Genomic DNA, 11,229 nt, shown 5'->3' on the forward strand with positions numbered 1-11,229 from the left:
CATTTGTATTTCAGATCAAAAGATGAATATGAGACAAAAGTTCAAAAATCCAGCTTTTATTTACATCTAGATGTAAACAACTCAGGACAAAGCACCTTTTGGTTAAAGCCATCCACTTTTTAAGTGGACAAAAGTATTGGAACAAAGATTATTAAATAAACTAAAGTTTGTAACATTTTATATTTGGTGACATAACCCTTACTTGCAATATCTGCATCACTTACAGTAATTTCTGGACTACAAGGCGCACCTGACTATAAGCCGCAGGTGTTTTAACTCATTCCCTGCCATTGACGGCTTTAAACGTCAAAAATTCATTTGAACTATTTCTATTAGTTTAACATTTTTTTTCCACTTTTGTTAACAAGAGTATGGAAACCTAGAATTTTTTTTTAGAACAGATATGAAATGTGTAATTAATCGCGAGTTAACTAGTGAAGTTATGCGATTAATTACGATTAAAAACTTGAATCGCCTGCCGCCCCAAATTTTTAATCTTTTCTTTTTTTTTATTCATTCACTGCCATTGGCGTCAAAAATTTATTTTAACTATTTCTATTAGTTTAACATTTTTTTCCCACTTTTGTTAACATAAAAACCTAGAATTTTTTATTGTACATTTAGGACCGATTAACTAGTTAACTAGTGAAGTCATGCGATTAATTACAATAAAAAATGTAATCGCCTCTTGCCCCAAATCTTTTTTTTTTTATGAATTTATGGCAGTGAATGAGTTAATGTTAACGCACCGGGTTCCCGCTACTTTCTTTTCCACAATGAGGGCACAAATTGTTTCCCTCTCATTCTGTCTCTCCTGCTGTATTTGGGCTCACTTGGTTTGTTTTGCTCTGCCTGACGCTCTTGCTGCTTCCTTGATAGTGCGCCCCCTTGTGATCTGATGGATAAGCCGCACCTTTGTATTAGCCGCAGGGTCAAATGCAAGTGAAAAAAGTAGCTGCTTGTAGTCCAGAAATTACTGTACTATTTACTGTATCCTCTTTCAGTTCTTGTTTGTTTCTGAAGGTTTCTCCCTTCAGTCTCTCTTCATGAGGTAAAATGCATGTTCTATTGGGTTAAGGTCCAGTGATTGGCTTGGCCAGTCTAAGTAAGACCTTCCACTTTTTCCACCTTCTGAAGTCCTTTGTTGTGTTGGCAGTGTGTTTAGGGTCATTGTCTTGTTTTGCAAGATGAAGCTTGCATTTTTCTGTACATTGCCAGACATTCTTCAAAGATCAAGCTACTGGTGTCGCTGCACATAATAGAAATAAATATGGAATTCCCTTTTGACTAATCTTTGACCATTCCCTTCCGAGTTAAATATAAGAGCACCTACTTTGTATCACGAGGCACTGACGCTGGATTTGTGTACATCACATTAATTGTGCATTTGTGTTTTTAGGTTCCAACCAAGAAGCTCAAGAAGTTTGAGAAAGAATATCAGACTCTGAGAGAGAGCCAGCTACAGCAAGAGGACCCCATTGACCGATACCAGGTACAAATATACACACCTTTAGGATCAGTGTACTTCTCTTAATGTAATGTTTGCTTTAATATGCATTTGCAAATTGCATTGCACATTTAGTTTATGCGAAATATGCCATACAAATCAAATTGACATTAGTTTGTATGGTGGTTAAGTTGAATATGTTGTTTCCACAAACTCTCCTACCCTCACTTTTTAAGTGTATTATTCTAAGTTATAATTAGCATCGTTGCTGGGATTAGAATTGTGTGAGTGCTCCTTTCTCAAGTCCTGCTTTCTATTTTGCGTTATTCAGGCTCAAAATGTGACTTTTATCACTGTTAAACATCTATCAGATCTATTTTTAGTGCTGTCAGAGACCTTCTGCACTTAAAAATGTTTTTGAAGATTCACACACTGAAACTACTGTAAGTGTTCCCAGTTGTATTGGACGGTTTTATATTTGACTTTTCTCCAAATCAGTAATTATGAGAACCATTTTTAAATTGAATTCATTGCAATACTTGGTAAAAGTAAGTCATTTTCTACTCAAGTAGATTGTGCTTGCTTAGAAAAAAATCTAACGACACCGAAAACCTTAACATTCTCTTGTACTGACTGTTCTGAAGTTACTGAGAATTGTTGAAGACAAGTGGTGCACATAACAGAGTTTGAGTAGAAACTGCAACCGTTTGCTTTTGGAAAGTAGGAAGGAAACATTTACTTTTGATAAGATGTTAAACTGCATTTTCCTCTTCCGCCAATAGTGAGTCTGTACTGTATAAGGCCGACAAGCAACTTCCTTTTTGAGGGGCTACACCATATCACCATTGTTCTGTGGTTTAGTAACTCTTCATTTTCTGTTCTGTTGCTGCTTCTTTATCTCGGTCCATAAGAGTGACAAAAGCCAGAGTAGGGAGAGAGAGAGAGGGAGGCTGGAACTTGCTGGTGCGAGACGGGAAACTCCTATCAGGATCATGTGTTAAAGTTTAGTTTGTGCTGCTGCTGCTGCCTTGATAGCAAGACTCTGGATTGCAGGTCGTGGTAAGATCTTTCTGCTCCCTCGACCGGTTTATTGTAAGAAGATATTGCATACCTTTGTGAGGATATTCACATGTGATATCAGGCAATTGTGTTAATTTCCCCAATGGAAGGATACAAAGTCAAAGAATTGTAAACATGCTAGTGTAATTGAAGAGATAAAAAGATTCGTTGTGGGCATGTACAGCAGTAGAATCTACCAGCAGGACCTCACTGTAATTGCTTTAATTTGACTTGTTACTGACAGGAAGCGACAAATTGGATCACGAGAGTGACATTCAAACTACCCCTGCTACTTGCACCAACTGATGGTCTCATAAGATAACCAAGGAATGAACTTCATCCAAACTCATACATTCGTGCATATGTCAGAATTTGTATATTAGGATCGAAATTCGAAAGAAATTGTTGTTGTTGTATAAAAATTTTCTGTGTCACGTGGCTGTGTCATTATTAAGTCAACGGTGTCATGTGAGAGACTTTTTAAGGCAGTCATGAGATTCCAGTGATGGGCTACAAAGATGATGTTGTTGCCAAAGACTTTCATCTGTTTTGGATTGTGTTTTTCAGATGAATTTTACTGTTTGAGATTTATAAAGAGAAGCCATTTTTCTTATAAGAACACTTCATACTGTCAATATAGTTTGTCAATATCTCCATGGGTCTCTTATCATCTGTCATACAGTATGTCGTTGTGTATGTGTTTGTGTTTATAGAGGGAGAACCGTCGTCTTCAAGAGGCCAGTATGCGGCTCGAACAGGAAAATGACGATTTGGCCCATGAACTGGTCACCAGTAAGATTGCCCTAAGAAATGACCTTGACCAGGTAATTACAAATCAAAGATCTCGTCTTTAACAAGAATCTTTCTAAGGTGATCATGTATTGAATCTATATGCAGTGTTATGTTGAATAATGTTTCGGCCTGTATGAATACTGCTTTAACTCAATTTGAAAAGATGGCAGAGCATCTGTTGTGTAGTATGACACGGCTGTATGTTTGTGTGTTTCTGTGCATTCAGGCAGAAGACAAGGCCGATGTTTTGAACAAAGAGTTGCTCAGCACAAAGCAGCGTCTGGTGGAGATGGAGGAGGAGAAGAGACGACAGGAGGAGGAGACTGCTCAGGTAACAGCTCCTCTATCGCTGCCTTTCCGCAGAATTGGCGCATCAGAGGAATTGCAGTAGAGGCGCCATTTATTTGCAAAGCTGGAAATTGCCATGTCCACTGTGCACTTTCACGCAGATGTTGAAAAAAATGTCGATAATTATGAGTGCCATGTTAGTGACAACCTCTGAGACTGTTGCTTTTAACTAGGGGTGTCAAAATTAGTGCAGAAACGTCCACGTCAAAATTTTGCAGTAATATATTTAATCATAATGCATATATCTGTGAAGACTGGGCTCAAGTTGTATTTTACTATTTTAATCATGTGCAGAATTTCACAAGTTACCTCATGTTAAAGATTAGATAGCTCTTAATATGAAAAGAAAAATGCACTGAGCTATCACCAATATCTTAGAAATGCAATTATGCCATCTTGTGGCAGAAAAATGACCTCAACGTAAATCAATATCACATTCATTTTTTTACAGTACAGTACATCTTTTTTAATTTTAACTCAATTTTATGAATTATTTTGAAATTCCTGTATCAATGACTAAAAGATGCAGCCATATGTCTATTACTTTAAAAATTTTCTCCACTTTTATGTTAAGAGTATATAAAATAAATATTTTATCGTAACAGATATCAAATGTGTGTTTAATTGTGAGTTAACTATTGAAGTCATGTGATTAATTATGATTAAAAATTGCAATCGCCTAACACCCCTACTTTTAACACAAAGTGCCATGAGTAGTGACTTCCTTTTCATACAGTATTTCGTGTTTGCCACAATAGTGAAAGTACAATAAATGTACTCTGCATCACACAACGAGGTGTTTCATTGTTTATCTTATCTAGATAAATTATAAGTAGGGATGGGCAATTATCAGCATTAGGCCGATACCCCACCTCATTTTAAGGTATCGGTACTTGCAACGCCCTCTTGTGGCTGTTAAACAATCAGAAACTAGAAATTAGAAGACTAAAAAATGACCATTAATTTCATGCAATTTCCTTTTAGTTTTGTATCGGTATTGGTGAGTGTTGACTCCTCAAGAGTTGAGCACTCTATTGGCATTGGTCTAAAAAAAATGGTATCAAACATCCCTAATTATTGGAATAAAGGATAAAAGATATAAAAGATAAAAATGGAATATTATCATTGGTATAAAAAGCTTTTGAATGCAGCCTATCAGATGCTATTCGACTGTCATTTTAACTGAAATGTTTCTGTTCTTTTTTCCTTGCCTGTGGATGACACCATCAGCTGAAGGAAGTGTTCCGGAGGGAGCTGGAGAAAGCCGAGCTGGAGATCAAGAAAACCACAGCCATCATTGCCGAGTACAAACAGGTCCGATTATATCGTCCGTTCAACTTCATCGAAAGTTCAAGTCTTGTGTGTCGTGTAAACAGCTCGCTGTGTGTTTCAGATCTGTTCCCAGCTTAGCACCAGGTTGGAAAAGCAGCAGGCGGCAACAAAGGAGGAGCTGGACATTGTCAGGGTGAGATTCGTTTCATTCACAAGGCAGCAGATGCAACTTTGTCGCTGTTCTTTAGGACTGTGGCGCAATTCAAATACACGCATCGAGATTGACTTTTCATTAAGTTTCCTTTTCGTCATCATTCATGATGTAACAGAAGCGTCATTCGAGGCCACTTAAACATATTAACGTTTTGACAAAAAGAAACATGATTCTTAGCAGAAGTAACAAAGATGCCATGCGTTCACCTTTCACAGATACTTTCCTGCAAGAGCATATCATTTAACATGTGTGCGTGTGTGTGTGGTGTTGTTTTTGTTACATAGTGGGGCCAACATTCTGGGATTTGACAGAGTTGTGGGGCCCAACAAAATGGCCCCACATGGACAAGTTTAGACCGCTTTTTGAGGGTCAAAACTTGGTTTTAGAGTTTAGGTTTGAATTGGGTTATGGTTGAGGTTAGGGTAAGGAATAGGGGTAGGCAATCATTTTTGATGGTTGGGGTTAGGGGAAGGGGCTAGGAAATGCATTATGTCAATGAGATGGCCCCACAAAGATAGTAAAAAAAACTTGTGTGTGTGTGTTTCTGTGCAGAGCAAAGTGACAGGTTGCGATCACTGTCGAGACCTTTTCACCACCCTGGGCTCCCTGCAAGTGTCGTCTCCAAGTAGTGACAACGCAAGCTCGGAACCGCTGGACGAGGAGAAGGACGCACTGAAGGAGCAGCTCAGGCAGATGGAACTGGAGCTGGCGCAGACTAAACTGCAGCTGGTGGAGGCCAAGTGTCGCATTCAGGTGAGCAGTGTGGGGGACCTAAACTCTGCTACTGTGCTCCGGCTGAAGCCTTGTCTAATATAGCTTGAAATAAATTCATCAACTGCTTTGACTTATTTGAACTTCATTTTATTTTGCAATTTGTGTTTTTAAAGGAATTCACCAGAACTAGTTTTACCTTCCCTTCCACGTCTATCCTCTTGGTCTTAGTTTGCAAATTCCTTTTTCCTTAACTTTTTATTATTGTTGTTGTTACGTTCATGTGATTGGGTTGTTTGCTTTTCATTGTCTGGGATTTGTGTTTTAGTTGCACTTTGTAAACATAATTTTTAAGGTGCTATACAAAAAAATTTATTATTATTATCATCATCATCATCCTGAAAGTCGGTCTTATTTCAAGGTATCAGTATGTCGCCCTCTTGTGGCCGTTTTACAATCAGGAAGTAGAAATTAGAAGGCAGAACAATATAGAATTGCTATTCTGTTTTAAGGAAAATTGCTTTTTGGGCATACATAGGTAATTCCTTAAAATTATCATCAGTCATTGTTATTATGGGAAGAAATAATATGTATGAAAAATACTAGTGGTATTGATACTTGGAATTGGTGACTAGTGACTACTGGTAGTGGTATCAAACATCCCTAATTATTTAATAAATGTATTTCTTTGTAACCAGCGTGTGGCATTCTGGTGCCTATGAACTATGTAGAAGTGGTGGCGAAGGGAGCTAAAAGTTCGCCTCGAGTTTTAAAACATTTTTCTTGTCACAAGTAAAATTTGAACATGCATGTTTTCTTTGTTTATTGAAAGTTTTTGAACTTGAACAAACCCTGACGATTCCTGACAAGAATTCAACATTCGCTAGAGTTGCAAACATTCACCCCTCAGCAGGCTTTTAGTCAAGCCAAAGATTTACCTAATTGAAAAAATAGTGCTTTGCCGCCACCATGTGGCATCTATAGGCAATAACAAATATTTTTCTTCTTTGAATAGCATGTGTTCAATGTACACATTTGCGAGTTGTGCTCATGTGACCCCGCAGGAGCTGGAACATCAGCGAGGAGTCCTGATGAACGAGATCCAGGCAGCCAAGAACTCTTGGTTCAGCAAAACGTTAAGCTCCCTCAAGAGCTCCGCCGCATCCTCGTCCACGTCGTCGTCCCAGAGCCCGAGTTCGCCAAAGGAAGGCCCGGCATAGAGTTGGACTCCTCATCGCTTCGGCAAAGAACAAGTGCAGTGTTCCTTTTCTGCCTAGCTGGACTGTGGCAAGATAGAAGAAGGAAAGGGGATACAAAATGGAAGACTGGAGCTGGTCTGTGTACAAAATGGCCTCCTTTGCAGATGACGGACTTTTCGTTCTGTTTGGTCCGTTTTAGCTCGCAAACCTCACTAAAAAGCTGGATGGCTCGTTAGTGAGGTCGTACTGCTTTTACACAACTATAGAGATTTCATTTGGATTGATTATTGTGTTTGCGGTAGCTGATGCTCGTCTTAAAAGCAAGATATTGTTGTCTGTGATGACGCAATAATATCACGAGCTGAAAAGCAGCAAATCTACTCTGAAAAGGAATACTGCATTGAGATGCAACCCACAACACAACATTTGTGTTTCCTCTTTGTAGAATTCTAACTTAATGTTCTAACAAATGTTTAAAACGAATTCTTGTTGGTTTTTTTTAAATAGCATTGTACAGTTAAAAAAAAAAGTGTTTTTTTTCTAAAGTTTGAAATGTTATTGTGATCCGTGTAAGCACAGCGTGTTGAGCGTGTCGAGTCGAAACGCTGACGAGCCAAAACGACGTGTGCAGACCCTCGTTCGTCTGTTTCACTTCTGCCTCCCCGCTCAGGAGTTTTATCGGACTCCGCCAATGTCATTTCATTTGTTACCCACACATCCACATGCTGCCTGCAAGAATTTCCTTTGCGTTTTTAAGGAAAGCAAATTTCTATCGAAACAAACAAAGAGGGCATGTTCTTTCTATAGAACATGTCTTTTCCGTCCTTTGACGGTTTAATTCTGTTTTGAATTATATAAGTCACACTTTAATGCATATCTCTGCTACATGTTGGCTACCAGTTTAAGTATTAAGTTTTAAAATCGTTCCCTTTTCATCCCAACCTGCAATGTTCCTGTCTTTACTGCCAAAATTGAAAAATGCATTTGCACGCCTGCACCATCACCTTGATTGCTTTTCAGCATATTAATAAGAAGAATATATAAATATAAATACCTCTGACTGTTGTGGAGGATGGTGACTCCTCTGCTCGGTGCTCACATTTAACAAGCCAACTACAGAAAAAAAATCCGAGCTGATGTTTAAGAAAGAGTGACAAAGTTTTATGGTAATTTTTATTTTTTACATTTTATTTTATTTTATTTTTAGAAAGAGTCTATGGGCAGTGCAGTGGCGTAGTGCACTAGTGGTTTGCATGTCTGCCTTTGGGGTTTGAATGTGGACACTGGAGTGTGCATGTTTTTCCTGTGCTTGTGTGGGTCTTCTCGGGTACTCCGATTTCCTTGCACATTTAAAAAACAAGCACATTGAAGACTAAAGTGTCCATAGGTATGAATGAGAGTGTAAATAGTTGTTTGTCCATATGTGCCATGTGATTGGCTGATGACCAGTCCAGGGTGTGTTCTAATGAGGAAGAGTGCTATAAAAGTAGATCAACAATTAGAGTTTAAAAGAAAAGTTTTAGCTTTAGCAATTAGCTTGCCGAGTACTCATTTTTTTATGCCAACAAGTTACTTTTATCCAGCCTTTGTTGTATACGTGTGCGCGTGTATGGCCACTTCAAGCATATTTGAATCTTTTCAACTGGCCGCCTTTTTGTTGCTGACTGAAGCCGTTGTTCGTGCCAAAGCAGCCTCCCTGGTCCTGTTGGGTTTTGTTGGACCCTCCACCGGTGCACGTAAAGTAGCTGCTGGCCATCAATTAGCCTGATTGGACCAAAAGGGAAACGCTGACATTTCCGTTCACATTCCGTCTGCTGGTTGTGACCGTCCAAACAACAAGTGGTGTCATGTCAATTTTGGCCCGGACCCTCGTCATTTACACGCACTAACATAATTTTAAGATGTTGGTCGCTTTCGAAGTTGTTTGAAGCACAGAGCAGCCGCCCGTTTCCAATTCACTCAAACTGTTCACTTTGAGAGACTTGTTCTCAAAACCTGTTTGCTGTTAAGTAACTATCTGATCTGCATTAATAAATGTCCGTGCTTCGATTCATTTGTGCGTCAATGTTATGTTCATGTAAATGTCTCAACTGTTCATTTCCGAGTCGTGCAAATGGCAGGACGTTTTGTTCGTTAACTGAAGAATAAAGAGGCTTTAGCAAATAAAGAGTGAAATCCAAGCTCTGTCTGTCTGATAACGTTTGTGTATTTGCTGGGAGCATCTGTGGAGCTTGTTGTCATGGTGATGTCAAGGTGGGCGAATTGGGAATGTAACGTAACATGGTTAAATATATATTAGCAGATGTTTGAACAATACTTTTGGTTTCAAGTTCGCACAAAAACACCACTGGATTCACAAGTGACTGTTGGGTGAGGTAAGTAAGCTTAATTTGTATTGCGCAGAGTTAAACACTTAACTCACACTTGACTATGTGGACTTGTACCTCTTTTAGATAAACAGGTATGCTATTAAATCATGGTACATACTTTCGGTCTGCAAAGGCGTAGCTGTACAGTAGTTGAGACTGAGTGTGGTTTGTGCTGGGCATACGTCATACAGCACACACGTGTAACTATATCCCCACTAGAGGGAGCTCTACTATCGCAATAAAGAATTGCGGACTTGCCTTCCTTCTGTAGTGAAAGAGAGCAACGTCAGTTTGTAATTGGTTCAAATCTGTACATTCCATGTATTATTGATAAAATGTTTTTAAAAAACGACAGGATTTTAAGGAAGTTAGAATATAAAAATAGACTCTATTGTAGTGTGACCAATGCGTTGGACATGGCAACATTAAAGACGTCATCCTCAGCATCACAGTTGCGACAAAATATATGACATTACAAAAAACTGGATGTCCTCCAAAACTGTTGAAAGGACAACAAGTAAAAAGGCTGGCTGGCAAACAAGTCAAAACTTGCTTGCAAACTATGCAATCACGTTTGCATTTGTAATGTTTATTTGTATTTCCCAATTCCACATTAGATCTTTCGGTTATATGAAATTTGTGAATCCTTTTTCCTCCTACTCCTTATATTTGCATAATTATTATTTTACAAGCGTGCTAATGTTAGTTTGGTTTAAGACAAAACAACTTCTTCAAATGTAATCACGTGAAGCTGAGACTGATTATAACGTGGGTCACATGATTGATCGGCTTCGTCCACTAGCAGAGAAAGCAAAACAAAGAATGAACAAGTTATTTTGCAAACAGTTACTTGGCTTTCTAAGCCTCTCCCCTTCATTGGACTCGCCCATTCTGCTCTGATGGGATTTTTATTGGGAACAAATATGATCTTGCCCTCCCAAATTTAGTTCAATGCAATGAACAACAACTTTTACACAACAACAGCATGATGACCTACTTTCATCTCCGTCACGTTTCTCCAATTCATTCTGTATTTCCACAGATGCTTTTGCAAACCAATCTCGGTTTTGATTTTACCCTGATTCAACAGCAAAGAGATGAAAGCTAGACGACAGTTTTCCAGGGGAGATGAAGGAGTGATTTTTACTTTTCTACAAGAACATTATAATCTTGCTCTTGCAGTCTTTGAACAAACTGTTGGTGCTGGTAAAGCTTTGTCACTATCCAAAGCATTTGCTGAGTCAAGCTTGTTGTTGAGTTTCAGTGCAGCCCTCTGGATAGACTCGATGGCTTTGAGCAAATGCCTGCTCTAGAAGTTCGGGAGTTTCGTTTTTTGAGAATCCTGCCATGGATAATAAAAATTGTACTTGGTGTTGGAGCAGTGTGCCATTGACATGCTTTGAAAAACTGCATGGCCGCACGTCTGTCCAAATGTACCCGAAACAAAATTGTACAAGGAAATCGTCTGAGGTGCAAACAATTTTCTCAAACTGCAGTCACATCTGATCACATTAAGTTAGCTCATGAGCTGGTTTCTCCTCATCATAAGGACAGTATGGGGGTCACCTGTCTAACTTCACAGCTGTGCTCTCTCTCCCTCAGTCTCTTATTACTGGCTGAGTCATAGTTCACATGAACAAGTGGTGTTTGCATCTCCAGCAGACATTCCGCTGATTCATGGACACAAGCAAAGCAGCCAACACGTGCTGACCAAGTTTAGAAAACAATCAAGTGAGTATAATTCATTTACTGTTTTGTTTTCTTGTACAAAACAGAACAATAAGTGAATTAGTGGCGCCAATGTGGGGCTGTTGTCTA

General features: G+C 38.9%; 1 protein-coding gene across 5 annotated transcripts in view; it reads left to right on the forward strand.

Annotated features, from left to right (window-relative positions):
* The window catches only part of rabgap1l (RAB GTPase activating protein 1-like), a 95,783-nt gene extending 86,561 nt beyond the window's left edge, over positions 1-9,222 (forward strand). For all 5 annotated transcript variants that reach the window (XM_077583946.1, XM_077583947.1, XM_077583948.1 and 2 more), the window contains 7 exons: positions 1,400-1,492; positions 3,220-3,330; positions 3,525-3,629; positions 4,877-4,960; positions 5,040-5,111; positions 5,685-5,885; positions 6,908-9,222. In XM_077583946.1, the coding sequence (XP_077440072.1) occupies positions 1,400-1,492; positions 3,220-3,330; positions 3,525-3,629; positions 4,877-4,960; positions 5,040-5,111; positions 5,685-5,885; positions 6,908-7,063 (822 nt within the window). In that variant the 3' untranslated portion in view covers positions 7,064-9,222. The remainder of the gene's footprint in view (positions 1-1,399; positions 1,493-3,219; positions 3,331-3,524; positions 3,630-4,876; positions 4,961-5,039; positions 5,112-5,684; positions 5,886-6,907) is intronic.
* The last annotated feature ends 2,007 nt before the right edge of the window (positions 9,223-11,229 follow it).

The sequence above is a fragment of the Vanacampus margaritifer genome, chromosome 13 (genome assembly GCF_051991255.1).
Source record: "Vanacampus margaritifer isolate UIUO_Vmar chromosome 13, RoL_Vmar_1.0, whole genome shotgun sequence".
Lineage (NCBI taxonomy): Eukaryota > Metazoa > Chordata > Actinopteri > Syngnathiformes > Syngnathidae > Vanacampus > Vanacampus margaritifer.